The sequence below is a fragment of the Musa acuminata genome, chromosome BXJ2-4, assembly GCF_036884655.1.
Source record: "Musa acuminata AAA Group cultivar baxijiao chromosome BXJ2-4, Cavendish_Baxijiao_AAA, whole genome shotgun sequence".
Classification (NCBI taxonomy): domain Eukaryota; kingdom Viridiplantae; phylum Streptophyta; class Magnoliopsida; order Zingiberales; family Musaceae; genus Musa; species Musa acuminata.
In genome coordinates this window covers 23,323,281-23,345,737 of record NC_088341.1, presented here as the reverse complement: position 1 = coordinate 23,345,737, position 22,457 = coordinate 23,323,281, and the positions used below count along the sequence as shown (strand labels likewise).

General features: G+C 38.6%; 1 protein-coding gene across 4 annotated transcripts in view; it reads left to right on the top strand.

The window, feature by feature from the left end:
* Window positions 1–22,457, top strand: part of LOC103981790 (nuclear pore complex protein GP210) — a 58,225-nt gene that overhangs the window by 16,267 nt on the left and 19,501 nt on the right. For 3 of the 4 annotated variants that reach the window (XM_065104246.1, XM_018825199.2, XM_065104248.1), the window contains 16 exons: window positions 237–350; window positions 462–524; window positions 954–1,145; window positions 4,670–4,729; window positions 4,806–4,874; window positions 5,207–5,353; window positions 5,454–5,573; window positions 5,907–6,026; window positions 6,208–6,363; window positions 6,442–6,504; window positions 6,582–6,676; window positions 14,269–14,668; window positions 21,493–21,595; window positions 21,686–21,816; window positions 22,006–22,077; window positions 22,365–22,446. In XM_065104246.1, the coding sequence (XP_064960318.1) occupies window positions 237–350; window positions 462–524; window positions 954–1,145; window positions 4,670–4,729; window positions 4,806–4,874; window positions 5,207–5,353; window positions 5,454–5,573; window positions 5,907–6,026; window positions 6,208–6,363; window positions 6,442–6,504; window positions 6,582–6,676; window positions 14,269–14,668; window positions 21,493–21,595; window positions 21,686–21,816; window positions 22,006–22,077; window positions 22,365–22,446 (1,987 nt within the window). Of the gene's footprint in view, window positions 1–236; window positions 351–461; window positions 525–953; window positions 1,146–4,669; window positions 4,730–4,805; window positions 4,875–5,206; window positions 5,354–5,453; window positions 5,574–5,906; window positions 6,027–6,207; window positions 6,368–6,441; window positions 6,505–6,581; window positions 6,677–14,268; window positions 14,669–21,492; window positions 21,596–21,685; window positions 21,817–22,005; window positions 22,078–22,364; window positions 22,447–22,457 lie in introns of all 4 variants that reach the window. The other variant, XM_065104247.1, reaches the window with a different exon arrangement.

Sequence of the window (22,457 nt, the reverse complement as noted above, 5' to 3'; positions counted from 1 at the left end):
AACTAATATGGTTGGATGGGATTGGCAAGCATTGTGGCCATTTACTGTACTGTTAGGCATATGTCTTGGCCAGTGATTGCATTACATGGTTCTCAATATCTCATGCTATGGATCTTTCCCTTAGTTGTTGATATATTTAGTTTATGTTCCAAGGGCATATACATATTAACATGATTTCACGAATTTTTTGTGTGAAATATTCGTCAAATGGAACTTATTTTCTGAATACTTTCCAGTGTATCGTCCATGTTACAGTAATTGGATTTTCTGAAGAATTCAATAGTCATCGTTATGAGGAAGCTTCTTCTCTGCTAGAAGTTGCTGCACTTACAGATGCGATGCCTTTACAGGTTGTTGAACTACATTTATATTTTTAATGGTTTTAAAAGATGCTGCTTCTAATTTTTGTCCTTTGCAAGCCTTTACAATTTTTATTGACTCAAATTTTGGATGAAATCCAGTTGGTAGCTTCATTGAGGGTTCTACCGGAGTTTGCTTTAATAGCTTTTTATCCTGAAGCAGAGGTATGCATTTGCTAAACAATAATATCATCTTTTGTAAGACCATGATGGTTTCAAACTTTCAAATACCCATTAGACAAGTATCGGAACTTATTGGTTGGTACCAGTACTGAGTTGATCCTATTAACTCAAAGTTTGTTGGTATGTTCGAGTTCATTGTAATGCATCTACTCATAGGACTTAAAGCCCTTTGGATTTATTTTGTTGCCTGTACAGTCTTCATTTCTGTTGCAATCTATTTCTGCTACCATAAGCAAGTGCAACTAAGCATGTGGTTTTGTGTCGTTCTCATTTCAAACTATCTTTCATCGAATTATCCCTGGCAAGTGTTTAACATACTGGGAAATCTGCAATTTTGATACTGTGGGATAAACTCTCTTGTTAACATGTTTACCCAGATATCTGAGCTTATATTTGGTAAAATATGTCTAGGTGAATCTATCAATTACTGGAGGAACCTGTTTCCTAGATGCTTATATAAATGATACACAAGTGGCAGGAATAGTCCAACCTCCTGAAAGCACTGAATGTTCACACTTCACCGTTGGTGCTAGAGGCTTGGGAATGGCTCTTGTGATAGTTCGTGATTGTGGGCTTTCACCTCCGGCCAGTGCTTCAGCATTGGTACCCTCTTTTGATTTACTACTTAAGCTTTATGTTAGTTAATTGTTTTTGTTTTATTTCTTCTGCTTCTTTTATTATTTGAAAAAAATATTATGCTTGACTTTTTGAATTTTCTAATTTGCGAAGCTTTTCTGGTTAATTTACTTGTCCATTTTCCCTTTCTTGTACTTTATTTTATTATTAGAGGAGACAAATTCATCTAATGTGTCTTATATTTTCTTATATTGCTTAGTATTAGTTTGACATTTAAACTTTTTATTTGATGAAATAAATGGGGTGATACTCTTTTGGATAAAGTAGTTCCTTTTTCGGTAAAGAACAGCTCAGCAAAAATCATAACAAATAAAAATTAATCCAAAGGAGGAGGAATAATAACCAATATCCTCTGGGTTAAAACCTTGTCAGAGGCCATCTGTACTTTTCTAGTGCTATCGTATTGACCATTATGTTTACTTTTGAATCTCTCTTATCTGTTGTTATCACCTCTCATGCTCATTCTTGAATATTGTTTATTCCCACTTTTGGTTTTCAATAATTCATATCGTATGACTTCAACTTCAAATTGTCACATTTGGTAACAAAAATGTGTTATCAAGCACAAAACTGATGCTTTACCAACCGGATTGTGTATGCCAATAAACCATTTGTTCTTACTTTGCAAGAACAGTTATTAACTGATTCTTAAATGTCTTTTGCCACATTGCTTAATGTGTCCCCAATATGAATCATTGCGATTTCACTTGCTTTTGACAATTGACTATTGGATATCAACATACTTTTGTCTTGTACGTAGTTTCTGATGATTTTTCCTTGGGGTCAAAATGTATTTGCTTTTCTGGTTTCTTTTTATACCAAGGTTCCTAATTTTGCCTGACCGATATATACCAAGTGATACTTGCTGGTTCGAGCATAAACCGACATATGGACCAGTCCTTTCTAGGCAGTTCGCGTCCACATGAAGGGTTATCTCTCAGTAACCCATTGAATCAGGCTTACCATCCCATTTTTGCCTGTTATGGGTCCTGGACCTGGCGGTAAGCCAACCTCCTAGTCCTAAAATCCATTGGGGTCTCTTTGGTGTATTTGAAATGCCCTAAACAACCCGCTTTCAGCCCTCTTCTCATCCTCTCTCACATCTCTTTCTCAAATTTTCTCAAATCTCATACAAATCTATCTCAGATCTCTCACAAACTCTCTGAAATCTTCAAGGAGAGGCTTCATTTCTTTAGGAAAAAGGTTCAACTTGAAGAACTGTTCCAGTTTTTCCCAGAAATTGGGTAAATTAAAACCTAATTTACTTCATTTTGTTGAATTATCAGGAAAAGGAATCAGTGAATTATCAACCATTCAACAAGATTTCTTGAACAGCTTGTTCATTTAGTTATACTTGGGTGGGAAACCCTATTTAGGCCTCAATTTAGTTTGTGTTAGTCCTAGAAATATCTTGGGTGGTCCAAATACAATGAACTAGTTTTATGGTCTGTGTCTACTGCGCATTATGTATAAAGCAGTGCATGCATGCTTCTGGTTGGGCTTATATATTGCTTGGGGCAGGCTGTCCTTGAATTGCTGGTGTATCCAATCGGAAACGATTTGGATTGCAGTTCTTTTTCTGACTCCTTTTTTTTCTTTAATTTTAATTTTTTCTCCTGAGTGTGTTGGAACAAAAAGGTAAATAGAATGTTGGTTGGGTTACAGTGGGAGGGGTGTGAGAGGGTGGACTATGGGGGTGCATTTGGAAAAAAATCAGAGAGAAGATTAGCATCTAGAAGGAACTTGTTCTCTTCTTTCAAAGGTATATTTTACTAGTTGACGAGATGGAGTATCTTACTAGTTAGTGAACTGGAGTAGTTCATATTTGGAAATCTGCTCCCAAATGAATGTATCTTGTTCGGTTATTCATAAAAGCTTTTCCATGCTGTTTGTGTTGATTTTTAAATGAGAGTTCATGACCACAGTGATCAAATTAAGGGAGAGGACTTCAACAAGGATAGGATTATGACATAAATTTTCTCTCCAATGTATGTTCAAATTCTGCAGAAACTCGAAAAAAAGGGTCTATTACACTACTGTTCTTGGAGTCTAATAATTCATTCCAATATAAATTATACATTGGCAGCTGCATATACGGCTTGTTTGTGTACTTATTGGCTCTTTCCTGATAAATACAATTTTGTTTCTCAAGAGAAGAAAGTTGAAGTACTTTTGGTTTGATGTGGAGAAAATCAATGTCACCATTTCTTTTCATACTATACTCAGGAACTGTATACAGTTTGTGTTTTCTATTAAATAAGATGGGAATCTAACAGTCTGATTTCTAGCGATGAGAAGATGAGGAAGCATGGGGTTTTTTTTTTTTGTTTTTGGGTTTGGGGGGGGGGGGGGTGGGGGGGTGTGAGTGTGTGTTGTGTAGTGTGCTACTGAAGTTTGGAGGAATTCTCAGGTTGGTGTTGCATATCTGAAGTTGCTTGTCTATTGCAAAATATATATTTGGCTTCAGTTCTGGGAAGGCAAAAGTAGCTATCTTACAATTGTATAAAAGCCTTTTTTGTTAAGAGGTGTCTTCTGAATTATGTTGTGTGCCTTTTTGATGTGAAACATTAGTATTTCTATGTTGATTGTTTACTATGTTATTCATGTGAAGAGGAGCTTGTTTGGTATATGTATTTTCTTCCTGTCCCCCTTGTTTGGAGGACTAGAGAGGAGAAGATGAGGAAGCATGGAGGGTTTTATGGTGCGGTTTAAGGTTTGGAGGAATCCTCAGGTTGGTGTTGTGTATCTGAAGTTGCTTGTCTCTTGCAAAAACATATATTTAGCTTCAATTTTTAAGAGGCAAAAGTAGCTAACTTACAGTTGGATAAAAGTCTCCTTGTTAAAAGGTGTGCCTCTTTAAGTTACTATGTTATTTGTGTCAGGAATGAAGTTGCTTGTCTCTTGCAAAAAGATACATTTAGCTTCAATTTTTAAGAGGCAAAAGCAGCTAACTTACAGTTGGATAAAAGTCTCCTTGTTAAGAGGTGTGCCTCTCTAAGTTACTATGTTATTTGTGTCAGGAATTCTTTTAGGAACTCAGTATGGTGTTGTTCTTCTCTAATGTACAGCCATAAATGTCATGCATAATTAAGTTGCAACTGCAAGCACACAAAATTGTTTGATGATTGTGCATGCTTGAAATTTGACACATATATGCAGCATTTCCAATGTGATTAAAAAGGATCAGATGTGAATGAACTACAGATTTTTGGTTTGATGTGAAAGGCCTTAATGTTTATTTTTTGTGTGTCAGAATCTGAGTTTTTACAAATAGATTAACAGTTCTGAAGCTTGCTTGTGGTTGGTTCTCTTTTGATTGGTTGCTAACAAGATTCCAATCATCAATTCTAGGAAGCTAAACTATTGGATGCTTTTCTAAACTTTCGAATGCAAGTATGCTGATGGTTCATTATGTCATTTAGGGGACACACCTGCAAGCCAGATGTCCAATTTTTGCAAGCAATGATTTTAATTTATTTGTTATATAACAGGTTAAAGTGGCTAGTGTGGACTGGATTAAGATAATATCACAAGAAGAGATAAGCCTAATGGTAATGGTTCTTTCTGTCACCATAATTGCCCTCTATCCAGAAATCATGCTTGATATGCTTTGTCTTAAAATTGTAGGAAGGAACCACAAAATCTTTTGATATTTTGGCTGGGACAGAAGATGGTAGCATCTTTGATTCTTCTCAGGTGCCCATAATTTCTTACTGAACAGTCTCTTTGATTTCATGTTTTTACCCTTAATTATGTCACCACTTTCTCATGCAATCATTTATCAAACAAACATTGGATATTTCTATGCAAAGGCATTTTTCTTGATGTTTATTGGAATTCATTTTTGTTCAACTTATTTACTGGTGCTTGCGTGACATTGCTAGTCTTGAAGAGACATATGTTTACTCATTGGGCTAAAACATGAAATATGTCTTCTATTTAGTTAGTTGTTCAATTTTCATATTTATTTGTGAAAAAAATTAATATCTATCTTCCTTTTTATAACTTATGTTATTCTTGTTTTCAAGTATATGTATATGAAAATTAAAGTGCATCTTGAGGATGGCATACTTGAGCCTGTTGATGAGTACCATTCTTCAAGAACTGGCAATTGGCTAGTACGTGAACCTAACTTTTCCGTCAGAGCAGCAAAGCTTGGTATTGCAACTCTCTTTGTAAGTGTATATTATCTTGGCATATCTTATGTTAATCTGGATGTATCAAATATCTTTATCATATACATATTAGGTTTCCTGATGAGATATTTAATTTCAGGTCAGTGTCAGTCAACAATCAGGTTATGAAATCGTTAGTCAATTTGTTAAAGTGGAAGTATATGGACCATTACGCCTGCATCCTGAATATCTTTACCTTCTACCTGGTGTCTCTTACTTGGTAATATCTTTGTAGTCATTCATTTACTATCTAGTCCAAGGATGCAACTTCTTGCCTTTGCTATAACTATAAATAATAAGTTTGCATGTGGGAGTGTCAATATTTTGCCCATTCCATGTCATGAATGCCTTTGCTGGGTACACGCCCCAATGTTATGCTGTGGTATGGAATGTGGAGCAAACATCTGTCCTCTGCAGCTTACTGCTTTCTCTTGTGAAACTCATGGCACAGAAGCAGCACAATTCAAGCATAACAGTTTTTAGTTATGTAACATCATATTTATGTGCTCTAGTATGTTGATTAGCTGCATAACAATCTCTAACTGTTTTTTAGCTGACTGTGAAAGATGGCCCGAGAATTGGAGCTTTTGTTGAGTTCACCAGCCTGCATGAGGAAATTGTTGTTGTTCAGAAACCTTCAGGAAAGCTTTTTGCTAAATCCATAGGAAATGCTGTAAGTGATAAGTAGTATTTTTTTTTTTATTATGGATCTTTTGTTGATTGTTTTTTTTGTTCAACTCATCCATGTCACTTTGTTAATTAAAAACCGACTTTATTACTTTATGTGGTAGATTAGAATATTGTGTTTCTATGCTAAATAAATCAATTATAATGAATTACACTCCCACTGTTAGACTGTCCGTGCAGCTGTTTATGGGAATGGGGATTCCTTGATATGTGAAGCTTATGCAAAAATTGAAGTTGGAATTCCACCAGCAATGGGTTTGAATCTGCAAAGCGACCAACTTTGTGTTGGTTGCAAGATGCCAGTCTTTCCATCTTTCCCTGAGGCATGTGAACCTGAACAAGCATGCTACTTTTTTTTTTTAATGTGATCAGCTGTTACTAATTCATCAATGCTTAAACAGGGAGACTTATTTTCTTTTTATGAGGTCTGTCAAGAGTACAAATGGACAATAGGGAACGAGAAGGTGATTTTTTCACTGAATTGCTTGGTGTTTGTTTATGCTTTATGGTGGTATACTGATGCCCTTATCCTGTATGCTAGGTGCTTAGCTTTCGAATAGACAGTTGTGAGCAAGATGGTTATCCATGCCATTCAGTTGACAGTGATGGTGCATTTATTAATGTTTTGACTGGAAGGTACTCACTTTGACTTGGATGCCAATGCGATTAGTTCAAGAAGTTTATATTTTTGGAATACACTTATCATGAACTCCAAATAAAGGGAATAGTTGGTTTATTCCCTTCAAATCTGCGGTGCTACCAAGTGCATGAGGCTCCTGCTATTGCGGGGTCCTGATAAAATCACTTTGTGAAGCCTGTAGGTGGGGGGCTGTTTCCATGACTTGAACCCTTTTTTCTCCAATGGTACACTCTTTTGGCTAGTTTCTTATATGGTAATCAACCTTTCAGCCCATTTTATACTTTAACTACATAATCATTATATTGATATATAAAAGTTGACTTTTGCTGGTAAAAGCAGATTGTCTAATTCAACCACAGATTGGGTCTTATACTTGACAAAGTTGCAAGGTTGCATTCAATATATTAAATTATTGCATGAATCTAATTTTGTAAAAATATACTATAATAAACCTCAAGTATATTGTTCCGTATCTCCAAGTTTCCTTTCCCATTCTGGTACCTGCTTATGCTATACTAAAACCAGAAGGTCCAGAACAACCGAAAATGAATAAAAAGTTGTTGTATAATAATTTCCATATTTAGTTCTATTCTATGAAAAGTAACTTAAGGAGGGATTGGTTCTTTAATTCTTTCTATAATTAAAGCATAGGACATTTTGAAAAAGTCCTTGCTAAGTGATTATCATTTATACAGCAATACTGTGAGTCTATGATACTTATCTGATTGTGGATTTGCTGAAACCTGGAGCTTGGAAGAAGAGATGTACAAAACTATGAATGGTGAGATGAACTAATTTTTAGTAAAGCAGTTTCTTTTTGCTATTAGGAATTCATCATGAATTTGTAACTCCCTTTAGAACCATATTTATGTGTCACAAAGAACTTGAGAACTTCTTATCCTAACTGAAAAATGGTTCTCAACTTCCTATTGTAATATCAGAATTTCAATCAGAATTTTTTGTTTTTGTAGCATGGTTTCACAAATAGCACAAATATTGGGATATAATAACAAAGTGGTTTTTATATATTTCTGATTCTTAGACTCGACGTTTTGTCCATTACTTCTGTATTGACCTGACATTACATAATTATTGGCTTCGGTTCTACCCCTTTGATGCAGCCAATACAATAGGAACTAGGCAAGACTCAGTAGATACAAGTTGTAACTGATCTATATATGGATGATTTGTCAATACTTGGTTAAAGAATAGGTTCAGAAGCAAGGGTTCTTGTATCGCGTACGAACCCGTATCAGTCCCTGGTTGAACTGATACATATCCGTTGGTACCTATGTATCGATACATGATATGGTACACTAGTACTGGTGTTTCGAAAATGAAGAAGAAGGTACAGTGGAGGAAGAGGAGGAAAGAGGAAAAAAGAAGAGTAAGGAAGAAGAGGTGGCAGATGAAGGGGAAGCAAGAAGAGAAGGTCATGGTGGAAGAAGGAAGAAGAGGAAGCTGTGACGGAAGAGAAGAGAGGCGGAAGCCTCTTGTGGAGGTAAGCGGTGGTGAATGCAAGGATTGAAATATCGTACCGTATCGAGGTTTCGAGTTTGGCTTGGTACGGTATGGTGCCATGTACCGAGCGGTACGCCTAATTTAGGTGTAAAATCCTCCGAAAATACCTGAAAGTAAAAAAAAAAGTTAGGATAGGGTTTCTAAGTTAGAAATAAATATAGTAATAGTATAAGTTTAGCAAAATCAATGTAAATTAGGTAAGAATAGTATCACATATTTTTTTCAGTCTTTGAGGAATAGTCTTGTGCAAGGTTCGTATTTCAGTCCGTTACGGATTGTCCTTATGTAAATATTGAAATATCTACAGAAAAATCATTTGAATTGTTAGATTATTTTGTTACAATATAAACTCTAAAATTCAAATAAATTAAATAATCACATATGTAGATATACTTGATTGCTGATTTTACCACTAAAACGAACGATTGGCCTCCACGGGTGGTGGATCGGGGTCCTCGATCCTATTCATTTGCATATCAATATGATATGTTTGTTGGACCCAATCAGGAAATTGATCCTACGACATAGTGTATTGATACACCGTATTCCATTGATGCATCAATGTGGTGATGATTGTAGGCTGATCGTCATGAATCACAATTGTCTGAGGCAGCTCCTGAGGAATATATTGGTGAATGTCAGAGCTTCTACTTTCGCTACTGATCTGCTGCTTTGTACTATACTGTTGCTCAGAGAAGGATGACCAACTATCATTGTACTGTTGTTGCCCATATAATTCTCCATAATATGACGGTTGTGAATACGATGAGCTTCTTTCTGTGTCTACATCATGTAGGCTCTTTCGCATCTGCTCAAATTCATCCACTGCCTTTCCCTTCCCCTTCCGCGCATAAACTTGTCCAGTACCTTGTTGAGTTCCATGATTTGAATCTTGGATGGCATGTGTAAAATATTGCTCCTCGGTTTATGTATCACCCTCAAGTTATGTAGACGAGACCAACGATTGCCCGACATTATCGCCATCATCCGTTGAGGCACTGCTGTCTGTGTTGCTGTCATGTATCTGGACCGAGCGAGTTGCTGAATGTGATTGTGAAGGTGTCTCGTCGTCCGACTCGATTCTTTCCAACAATGTGACTGATGGTACTACCTCCCCCTTTGCCTTTCCACGTTGGGCGGACGATTGTGATCGTTGGGTGTCTGTAGTTCCTCGAGCAGTTTGACTCGATGTTGTTCGACTCCTGCCACGTTGTGATCGAGGGGGATTTTTCACCTGTTGGGGTTGTGCTTCTTCTTCTTCTATTGCCTCGGTAATAAAATGTGAAGGACGCTGAGGATCTCTTGCCTTATCAAGTAGAGGATCCTCTTGGTTCTCTGCTGCTTCAACCCAATCTAACATCGGCTCTAAATTTTCGTTGTAGAATTGGAGGTCGATAGGATCAATATTTGGTTCCTCTGGCTCCTTATCCAGCTCAACACATTGCAATCTTAGTCGCATGTTATAATGGACATATACTAGTTTCTCTAACCGTCTGTAGGAGAGTTTGTTGCGGACCTTCGTGTGAATCAATGCAAACGTTGACCAATTACGTTTGCAACCACTAGATGTTGTCGTTTGTGAAACTACACAATTTACAAAATTGGTAGCAAACCGAGTAATTCCAGGTCGGAGTATCTCACAATTTACATACTTTTGCATTAAAGTATGGACCCAATGATGATTATATATAAACTTTATAATTGATTGTGCTTAAGCTACACAATTCTCGATCGCGTCCAGCTCACTAATATCCTTCATCATTAGATCTATGCAATGAGCTGCACATGGAGTCCAAAATAAAGTTATTCTTTTTTCCATCAATTGCAAACCGACCTTCTTGATATTCACTCCATTGTCGGTTATTATTTGGACAACATACTGTTGTTCGATCTCCTCTACTATAGTGTCCATCAAGCTCTCAATGTAGTTTGCATCTTGGATCTTTTCAAAAGCTTAACTGACTTGTGAAACACTACTCTTCTGTTGCAATAAACAAGAAAGTTGATGATACTCATTCTTGTTGGTCCTGTCCAACTGTCACACATCAGTGTCATCCCATATTCGTCCCATTGCCTCTTGAAGGATTTGATCCAATCCTTCAATTATGTCACATTCTCATCTAAGTACACGTCGTAAATCTCCCTCGGTGTTGGAGGTTGGATCCCTGTTCCAGACTTTTGAATGGAAGAGACTATGCTATTATAATATGGACCTTGGGCTGTGTTGGCAGGAATCTTATGGAAGTTGAACCATTTTAAAATTGCCTTCCCAAGATCCTGCTTCTTTTCTTTTGTGTATACATCGTCAATCCGTGTCTGTTTTGCTGTTTGTGGGGGATAGGCTTGCGGATCAATATCAATAATATCTGGTGCGGACCTCCTACCAAGACCTCTCATAAAACTACGGAGTCCACTATACCTCATGCTACTAGTTCGGCCTAACTGAGGAGCAGTTGGCTGTCTCATGTTGGCCGACTTGTGGATTCCACTACCACTACCATGCTCCAATTGTGAGTCAGGTCATCGATGCCTCATTGCTTCATCGATCGTATATTGATACTCCAATGATACACAAATCCCAATTGTGAGATCCGGGTCGACTTGATCGTCGCAACCCTCATACTGATCATAAATTGGTTTCTGCGTAGCTCTATAACATTCTTCCTCAACTCTTGTCTTCTTTTTTAATGTATTTTTCTTTGCTTGTTATAGCTTGCTTTGATATAATTTACGGATCTCTGTCGGAACCTTCTTACATTTTGCAACATCAAGATATCCGCTGGCCAAATGCATCTTCACCTGAGTTATTCCTCCACCCTTGCCAATGTAGTTACAATAAATACATTGCCAATGATGACGGTTACCATCTATCTTTCGGGCATGAACCGATGCATCATTATGTGGCTGTTCCTTTGGTGCCATGATCATACCAAATTTAAATCAAATAAGCTATAAAGTATAAACATATTGAATTGACCAAATATTGAAAAAAATCACTAATTACAGCATTAAATAATTTTATTAAAATATAACAAATTCTATTTTATCATCATAAATATGTTACATACATAAAAGAAGCATTAAATACATAATTTTGATCTAATATGGGATAAATTATGATAAAATCATCATTAGATACACCAATCATTTGATTAACATAGTTAATTACCCACTAATTATTTCTCTTTCAACACTATAAACATGTCAAACACCCTAATAGGTATTAAAGACATTAAATTGATCCGAAATTGATCAAATTTTGATTAAATCATCATTAAAATGACTATTTACAGCATTAAATAACTTTAATAAAACCTAATTAAACCTATTTTACCATTATAAATATGTCAAACACATAAATGAAGCATTAAATACGTAATTTTGATCCAATATAGTTCAAATTACGATGAAATCATCATTAAATATACTAATTGCATGATTAACATAGTTAATTACTCACTAATTATTTTTCTTTCAATACTATAAACATGGAAAACACCTTAAGTATTAAATACATTGAATTGAGATAAAATCGATCAAATTTCAATTAAATCATCATTAAAATGACTAATCACAGCATTCAATAACTTTAATAAAACCTAGTTAAACTTATTTTACTATCATAAATATCTTTCATTATTTAATATGCATGAAATATAAATATTTGATCTATTAAGCATCTAATTTTGATTTAATCAATATTAAACACACTAATCATAATATTAAAGATCTTAATTACTCTCTAATTAAAGAAAGAGAATATATACCTCTTGATTAGAAAGTTTTTCCTTTTAATTTTCCCAAATTAGCCTCGATTCGATTCACAAATCGTTGTTTTGTAAAGTTTAGGAGAGCACAAATGTGAGAAAAAAAGAGTTTGAGATAGTTTAAGAGAGTATAAGAATAAAATGAAGTGAAATAGGGGAGAAGAAGGGTTTAAAAACCTATGAGAAAGGGCTCCAACGATCAATTTGACCGTTGGAACACTGTTATCGAGTGGTAACAGTCGAAATCGATCGTTACCGAGCTGTGTTGGGTGGTAACGGTCGAAATTTCGATTGTTACCTCCCGATATAACCTCGTATCGTCTGATATGGGGCGCTTTTATACTTTTCGCCTAGTAGGGGACGGTCCGCATACCGGTATGCTGTCGGACCGATACGTGTCGCTTGTACCAGGCGGTATCATTCGAAACTGTACACCTTGGGTGAATGACAATGATGACAGTGTCGAATGGTAGTAGCGCACGATGATGGTGGTGGTGGAGGCAGAATTCCATGTTCCTTGCAAGAAGAGAGGAGAAGAGAGGAGGAAGTCTATCAGAGAGGTAGGTGGTGGTGAATGACAACGACGATATTGTCGGATGGTAGTGGCACACGATGGTGGTGGTGGTGGTGGAGGCAAATGACAATGACTTGGGAGCAATTCCATGTTCCCTGCAAGAAGAGGTTTCATTTTAGCAAGCGCTAATTGAAGATTTAAGTTTTTTTAGTTTTCTAATTGGCCTGGACTGCCTGAAATAGGGGCGGTCTGCATCCTGGTTCATGCCTGGACCAATAGGTACTGCCTGTTTCATAACAGTCCGGTCAAAATGGAGAACCTTGTGGAGAAGAGGGAAAGTGAGGAAGAGTATTACCTCTACTATTGCTGCTTGCCGCACTGCAACGTTGCCATTGCTGCCCAACTATTGTTGCTCCTGACGCTGAGATGGTCACATTGCTGCTGTGTTTCAAGAATAAGAAGCATTTTTGGATGTTACACACTGGATTTAAATCCCATGAAGTTACAAATCCTCTCCATTAATATTTTTTAATAAAATCTGATGTAACTAAATGTCAGTTTTAGGATAGATCAGGAGCAGTTAATAAATCAAAAGCATTCAAATATGTTTGTATATAATTAGATAAAACAAATGTTTACTTTAAAACTTTTTTATCTTCTTTAACATAAAAATAGTTTTATAAATATTTAAAATTACAATTAGAAAATATAAGATAGTTTAGATTTAAAAAGTGTGGTTAGTTTACACTGTATGTATAATTATGTTTATTTTTAAAAAATAAATTTAGATTCATTTTTGAAATACCATAATATTGTCATATCCTATTCAATTCTAATTTGAAAGCGAAAAATGTTGGTTACTGAGACCTGTCTCACTTGATGCTTGGTCCTCTAGTGAGAGCAACATTGATGTGTATATTTCATTTAATATAAAATAATGTGAGCCTAATTATTTACAGCCATGCTGTCAAAGCCAATTCCATATAAGAGGTTAGACCCACAGGCCCCTTTGGTGTTTATAAATATTGTTAGATGAAGATTGCCTTCCATATCAGCTAATGAACTTGGTTTATATTTACAAAAACAATATTGTTATCCTCTGCCTGACAGATTAAGGAGTCTAGGACCACTTGTAATGGTTCATAGGACATATACATATCACAATATTTTAAACATTATACAAATTTTAGCTAAAAATAAGAATGATTTAGTTTGTTATTAAATTATAACATTAATTTTTTGGTCTATATTGATGTTGAAAAGAGTACTAATTTTGAGCACTGGATATTATAAACTTGAGGGTCTACAAGAGATCGATGCTGAAAACCTTGAAACTCAATATATTTTTTGTTTGTTTTTAATTGTGTTTTTTTTAGCTGTTTGGCCTTTATAGATGCACAAATTTAAGCTAAATCATAATCCTGTCATCTAGGTAAGATCTATGTCGACTAACTTCCTATAATATAACAATATACAATATACATTATCATTATTATTCTTTATTTAGATTGATATTACAAGGATTCCAACCAACTTATAGTTACTCATCTGCACTCCCAACTTATTGATTTTGTAGCTGTTAGTGTAAATGTTTAATATAGATTTGGTGAACAACTTTTGTTACAGTTCATGTTCCTGAATTGTTTTTGTTTTTGTTTTCATGATGTATGATACTGCAGAAATTTATTGAACGCATGCTGAAAAATGCATGCAGAATGTATTCCTGTAAGTACCATGCAAATATCTTTAGTGCATGCATTTATATAGTTCTGTGTCTGTGAACCAGATCTGCTGGCAGATCAGAAGTATCCATTTTTATGTCGTGTGATGTTGTGTTATCTGGTTCTCCTCAACAATTATCTTACACTGCATCAAAGTCGTTGGAAGTGGTACCTAGTCCTCCTCTAGCCCTCGGAATACCCATTACTTGGATCTTGCCGCCCTTTTACATGACATCGGAGATTTTGCCTAGATTATCAGATTCATATGGACAATTAGACTCCCGGAAAAGTATTACATATTCTATCCTTAGGGTATGTGGAAGGAATGATGTTCTGAAACAGGAAGGTATGACTATTGACGGAGGTAAAATTAGAACAAAGCAAAGCAAAGAAAACATTTGTATCCAGGCAAATGACCATGCAACTGGAAGAGCAGAAATTGCATGTTGTATAAAGGTTGCTGAGGTTAGTTGTGTTCCAAACTATGCCTGAATTAAGAGTCTCAGTCTTTGAGCAGCATCTGTAATAATGAAATTTCTGTTCTGTTTGTATATTTATATTACTGTTTCTGGTCTGCATCCTCTAAATTTTTTTTCTGTGGTCTCACCCTTTCTGGAGCAAATGTTGAATCATCGACTGCTGGATCAATGTTCTAAGCTAGCTTCTCTTTTATCAGCATGAGTATCTTAGAATATATAGCTGATAGTTAATATGTGAGTTCCAAATTATCAAAAACCTGGCACATGGTGATTGTATGAAAAGTGGAAATACTAGACTAGGAACCAATGTTACTAACAGAAACTATTACTCTTTATCTTTACTGCTATTGGAAATCATTTGAAGTACCATGCGTGCTGTTTGATCAATTGTGAATTCATCTAACCATTTGTTAAGCTGCTAGCAAGCACTTGCCTGTTTCTCATTGTACATGCAGTGTAACACATTATTGATAAAGCCTCTGATGTGCCTAAATGAATTGTGCTGGTAATTCTATTATTTTCTTCCCTAAATTCCTTAGCAGATATATTCTTACATAATCTTCATTCTTGTTTCATTTCCCTCTCCTCTAAGTGTCTTAGATGTAGGAAATCTTACAAGGAGATAATTTTTTTTTACTAGAAAAAAAATCCTACTCCAAACTAGTTTCATCTAAGGGCACTTTTGAAGAATATAATTGATTAATTCTTAGGGATTACTGTAGAAACCACAATTAGAATTGTTCCTTCATTTTTCTAGTAAAATAAAACATCTTCCATGAGTTAATTCTTATATTTTATCTAGGTTTGACAAAATGGTACCAGTAATAAAAACTAGTTCATACTGATCATGTGTTGTAGTATGCTTCAGTGCCAAGGAATCAATTAAATACTGCCAAGACTAGCATGTACTGACCAGCATTTGCCAGTTCAATCATGGACCAGTATTCTACCTGTTGGAATGGTGTACTTGGTATCAGTTGGTATTAGATTTTCATTTATTTCCTTGTCTTGGTGATATAAGCTGGCAAGGTTCGCAATTTCGCACCATACCAGAGTATCGTGCTTAGCTCGATACAATACGATGCGAGTATACTGAGCAGTACGCTCTGGCTTACCGTTCAGTATATATATAATAAAAAAGAAAAAAATAAAAACAAGGACGACGTCATTGAGGCGATGTTGTCTCGTTTCTTCTCCCCGCGTGGGGAGAAGAAACCTTGTTTTCTTCTCCCCACGAAGCCTCGGCGATGTCGTCGAGGCGTCTCCCCGTGCTATCATGAACGGTCGTCGCGCACCCCTAACAACTTCGTACAACGAACTGTTCGTCGCTTTTGCATGCTTGTACCTAGACATGGCAGCATGTTTTGCCTTAGTTTTGTGTGGTTTTGCTTGTAAAAATGCATGTTAGAACAGGTTGCAGCGCTGCAGTGCGACCGCTCGTCGCGCCGGGCCGAACTGCCCAAAACAGCTCTGTTTTCACGTGCCACAGCTTGTTTTCTACAAGTCGCAGCTGCACGCGAAACGATGGCTCAGCACCCTGGAACCCCCCGGGTAGCACAAGGCTGGATAGGGCTTCGGTATATTGTCGTGCGTTGAAAAACTCGTCACAAGTTCGCACGTTAACTTGACGGGAACTTGCCTTCATGCCCGACACCCGGTGAGCAGTTGTTTGTGGACTTGCAATTGTTCGTTCTACCTTCTAAAGTCCTTGATTCCCTCCTTCTCTTTTCTCCTGTGCACACAAGGTGCTTGTTGAATTACTTGTAAAGCTTCCCTCTTTACGAGACGTCGGGACTTGTCCGTCGCTCGTTTTCAATCTAATCAACTTTCTATTTTACAGGTCCTTCGAGACCTGTACGAGGTTGCAACTAGGCTGACCCTTTGCGGACGCATATGTCGCAAGGGCGCCTCCTGACTTAGGCACTCCTAGCTACGTCCGAGAAGTTGGCGCAAGGGTGCTTCGCGACTTAGGCAACTCAAGCTAAGCTCGCGTCTTGGCTGCAAGGGTGCCTCATGACTTAGACAATTCCAGCTAAGTGACATTGTGGTATCAGTGCGGGCAAGCAATTCGAGCAAGCAGCGAAGGAACTTCGTAATTTCGCCATGGCAAAGGATCGTGGCGAATCAAGAAAGGCAGGGCAAATCGGGCGTTTGCCCCAAGCAGCCGCAGGTGGGCTGCAAGTGCAAACTCGCTTTCATGTCATTGGAGTCGCTTTGGAGGATCATGGCAGTGAGCATGATGAGCAAGAAATTGGTTACTCTCCGCGAGCGGAGGAGGCGCAATTTGAAGCGCCAATAGGGAAGAAGAGCCATAAGGAGATACTCACAGCGGCGGAAACCTGCTTGGACGTTCTTGAAGCGAGCTTGGTGGAACTTTACCAAGGCCAACGAAGGCTTCTTGGGGTAGAGAGCTCGCAAGAAGAAGCCGAATCCCAAAACGACAAGGTCGAGGCCTTAGTTGATCGACTGTTGGACGACATTAACGACTCCGTGCAACATCTGTAGGAAGTCGTGGTAGAACTTACTTCCAGGGTGACCATGCTCACAAGGGCACTGAATGCGGGAGGAAGCAACACTTGCGTTTTGCCGCCACAAAACTTGAGGGCACCCGAGCCGCATTGTTATGGAGGTGCCAGAATACTAAAGAGCTCGAGAATTTCTCGTTCGACATGAAACAATACTTTCGAGCTACGAGGCCTGATTTTGAAGAAACCAAAGTTTCTATTGCAACCATGTATCTGAACGGAGATGCAAAACTTTGGTGGCGAACCCGTTGGGAGGAGATCCAACAAGGTCGGTGTCGAGTGGACACATGGGAGGACTTGAAGCGGGAGTTGAGAACTCAGTTCCTACCGGAGAACACAGAGTTCGTCGCAAGAAGGAAGTCGAGGCAACTTCGCCAAAGTACTTCCATTCGAGACTATGTGAAGCAATTTTCTGCACTAATGCTGGACATAAAGGACATGTCCGAAAAGGATAAGTTGTTCAGCTTCCTCGATAGTCTGAAGCCATGGGCTCAATAAGAACTGCATCGAAGAAATGTCACCGATGTGATCGGGGCAATTGTTGTCGTAGAAAGGCTCATCGACTTTGTTTCCTTTGAGGACCCGGGAAAAAGGAAACAATCTTCAGGAAATCGTCCTCCAAAATATTCTCGAGGGAAGGAGTCCGGAGGCGAACAAAGGAAGAAGAGATCCCACAAAGGGCCAAGCTCAAAAGGCAAGGCTCCAAAACCTGGCGGATACTTCTTGTGCGGAGGGCCGCACATGGTGAGGGAGTGCTAATAAAAACATGCATTCAATGCTTTAATAGCTTTTATCCACCCCCCCAAATCAGACAAGGGCAAAGCCGTCGCCCTTAGTTCAAGCAGTTCAGAATCTAGCAGTGACGATGAGGAGTCGCATGGTCTGATGTGGAGGGCCTTCTACTGGCCGAAGATGGGGACTGATGTGGAGGAATATGTTCGAGCGTGTCTCACTTGCCAACAAGACAAGGTGGAGCAGCGGAAGTGTGTGGGACTTTTGGAGCCGTTGCCCGTACCAGAAAGGCCGTGGGAGAGCATTTACTTGGATTTCATATCAACCTTGCCGGCAGTAGGGGGACTCAGATTGATACTCGTGGTGGTCGATCGATTTTCAAAGTATCCAACTTTCATTGTTGCACCCTTACATTGTTCAGCAGAGGAGGTGGCCAAGCTGATGATGAAGAATGTGGAGAAATATTGGGGAGTCCCGCACAATATCATCAGTGATCGAGACGCTCAGTTCCTGGGACGATTCTGGACCGAGCTATTCAAATTGTTGGGGTCTAAGTTATACTTCTCCACAAGCCTCCACCCCCAGACGGATGGACAAACTGAAAGGATAAACTCGCCCCTGGAGCAATATCTTTGGCATTACGTGAGTGTCAACCAACGAGATTGGGTGAGGTTGTTGGACATAGCCCAATTCTCTTACAACTTGCAGCGGAGCTCTGCGTCCAACAAAAGCCCGTTCGAGATCATTACAGGACAACAACCATCGTCTCCTCATACCTTGGCTATCGGATATACTGGGAGTAGTCCGTCAGCATATCATTTTGCAAAAGAATGACACCGAAATGCAGATATTGTGTGGGCTTACTTGGAGAAGACGACCAAAAAGATGAAGAAGTGGGCCGACTTGGGAAGGTGACCATAGGAGTTCAAAGTTGGCGATTTGGTGTTGGTGAAGCTTCAACCAGCATCACTGCAATTCTTTAGGAATAAAGTACACAAAGGATTGATGCGTAAGTACGAAGGGCCCTTCCCAATTATTAGTAGGGTGGGCAACGTCTCCTACAAGTTACAGCTGCCGGCAACTTGAAAGCCTACCCACTCAGATCCGCAAGATGCTTACCGAAGTATTCCAACTCGGCTACCCCCCACCAGAGCCTCCTACGAGAAGCAAGTTGAAACCATTCTGGCGGATCGTAAGATAAAGCTACCCAATGGAGTTGAGCAGACTGAATACTTGGTGAAGTGGCGAAAGCTTCCCCGAACTGAAGTCAGTTGGGAGCCTGAAGATGCCCTACAACATGAAGAAGCAATCATCAACAACTACCAACAAGCGTCGACGAGGGTGTCGACAGTTTAAGTGGGGGAGAATGTCACGAACGGTCGTCGCGCACCCGCAACAACTTCGTTCAACGAACCGTTCGTCGCTTTTGCATGCTTGTACATAGACATGGCAGCATGTTTTGCCTTAGTTTTGTGTGGTTTTGCTTGTAAAAATGCATGTTCGAACAGGTTGCAGCGCTGCAGTGCGATCGCTCGTCGCGCCGAGCCGAACTGCCCAAAACAACTCTGTTTTCGCGTGCCAGGGCTTGTTTTTTGCAAGCTGCAGCTGCGTGCGAAACGTCAGCCATCTCAGCACCCTGGAACCCCCCGGGCGGCACAGGGCTGGATGGGGCTTCGGTATATTGTTGGGCGTTGAAAAACTCTTCACAAGTTCGCACGTTAACTTGATGGGAACTTGCCTTCGCGCCCGGCACCCGGTGAGCAGTTGTTTGTGGACTTGCAATCGTTCGTTCTGCCTTCTAAAGTCCTTGTTTCCCTCCTTCCTCTTTTTTCTCCTGTGCACACAAGGTGCTTGCTGAATTGCTTATAAAGCTTTCCCTCTTTGTGAGACGTCGGGACTTGTCCGTTGTTCGTTTTCAATCTAATCAACTTTCTGTTTTACAGGTCCTTCGGGACCTATACGAGGTTGCAACTAGGCTAACCCTTTGCGGACGCGTTTGTCGCAAGGGCGCCTCTTGACTTAGGCAATCCCAACTAGGTTTGAGAAGTTGGCACAAGGGTGCTTCGCGACTTAGGCAACTCGAGCTAAGTTCGCGTCTTGGCCGCAAGGGTGCCTTACGACTTAGGCAATTCCAGTTAAGTCCGTGACAGTGCGAATGAGAAGTCGTTGACGACGTTGAGGCCTCGTTGCCTTAGACGAGGAGGAGGCGACATCTCATCTATGGCGTTTGGCGAGGGAGGGTGGCGACGGGTTAGGATCGTCGAGGGAGAGCGACGTCGAATTTCTAGGTTCTCCTTTTTCTTCTCCCTCTTCTTCCTTCTCCCTCGGCTAATCCTACCCCATAGCAGGCAGCAACAATTGAAATCAATCGTCACCGACCGATTACGTGTAGTAACGGGGTGGAAACAACCCCAATTGACGGTAGCGGACGGTCTGCGTACTGGTCTGCTGGCGGACTGATACGTATACTAGGCGGTTTCATTCAAAATTAAAAACCTTACAATCTGGTAGGCTCGTATCGCACTAGCCCGATTGGACACCAAAACTGATATTGGCTGAGATTTAAATCCTTGCTTAGCACAACAATAAGAAAAACCAAAAAATTGTTTGGTGTGGTTGGTGCAGTGCAGTATTTTATTAATATTCTACTGTTAATAGCATACCACATGAAAATTTTTTCTTTGTTAGAATTGGTCCTTCTTGTAGGTCTTTTAGGGATACTAAAAGAACATTTCACCTTAGTTAAGTTGCAATTTACCTGGAAATTCCGGACGACTCCCAGTGCTACAGTTTCATCATATCTTCAAATAGTTATATCAATATCTTAATCTTTATTCGAGTTTGGAAAATTTCAGTTAATGCAAACAAAGTGACTTGTCAAAGAGACCAGCCATATTCTACAAGTGTCTCCAATAGAAATTTAGATTAAAAATCCATGAAGGCATGGCATTGTCCTTCTGGAAATATGATATAAAATTTTACTGTGTTTGGTGTCTGCATCAAGCCATTGAGTCTTTCAATATCCAACATAACAATTCTTGTAGTATTAATATTAATATTTTATTATTCAACTTTGCCTCTTAACTTCATTTTTGCTTTCATCTATGTTTTTCATCTGTCCATATCATCTGTACATTGTCTTAAATCTTAAGAAAGCTAAAGCAAATCATATCTCCTTCACATATAACTTTCTGTTTTACTCCACTAATTTACATATTCATTATTGTTTTTCCTCTTTTGCCCATCCCTTCATATGCTGAAACTTAAGTATAGTTTTTGGTTATTTATCTTGATTGCCAATAACTTGGTCATTAGTACAATAATACAACATTGTGCTTTATTTCTTTTGTTGGATATTTACCTTTTTACCTTGTGAAAGGGCATTTTTCCCTTGTATAGCTTATCTGTGACATGTCTTGCTTAGTTAGTTATCATTTGCAAACATATCGATGTTCGTTAAATATATTCTTTCTAATTTTTGCTACTTGCAAGTCTTGTATTAGCTTGTAGAGTAAGCTATTTTAGGCAAATTAATGTGTTCTTTATTGCTCAGGTGTCACAAGTATGGGTAACTACAACAGAAGCTTTGTTACATGTTGCCTATCTTGCCGTCAATTCTAAACTTGAGTTAGATATTGGGTACTCAGATTATTTAGGTACTTTACCCGCAGCTTAACTGAAGTACCTAGTCTATTCTTAGAACTTGAGGCTGGATCTGTCATTTTCTACTTAATGTTCCATTTTAGGTTATCCTTTTGCTGAAGCACATGGTGTGGTTCCACTGGAAGTTGAGACTAATCATCCTGATGTCCTCTCTATTTTCATGTCATCAAAGGATAATAACAGTACACATGGCAATGAACATGTCCTTATAGAGGTATGTCAGCTCTCTTTTGCTATCACATTCAAGATATTTTATTATTTTATACTAGATGGCTTGGTCTAGGCTTGTTCTGATTGTTCATAACAGAGCATTCAACAGTGTCAATTTTTGTATCCTCCATGATTGACTTCCTGGTTGATTCTCCTCTTTTTTTTCCTTGGTGTTTGTTTCCTTATCATGTAGGCAAAGAAACCTGGTAATGCTCTTGTGCGGATATCCATCAATAGGAACCCAAGAAATGCGGACTTCATTCTGGTATTGATTTGCTTATGCTATCAAATTGATAGAAAATAACAGCAGCCAGCCTCAATTTCCAAACACTGGTTTTGGAAGTCAAACTAGTTTCTTTTTCTCTTGCTTGAACATATTTGTTGAACTCTCTGGTTTGGAAGAACCAAGTTCACTTGAAAATTTCTTTGGCTTAGTCGTTTTCATCATGAAGATTAGTCAAGCAGCTTGACTTTTATGGATTGGTGCTTTGCACAAGCTCCAATATTCCAATTTTAGTGTTAAATTTGAACTGAGAATATCAACCTCGCCAGGTATCAGTTGGTGCACAATTGTATCCTAGGAATCCGGTTCTTCATGTTGGCCAATATCTGAACTTTACTGTAGTTGGTGATGGTAAGTGCCTC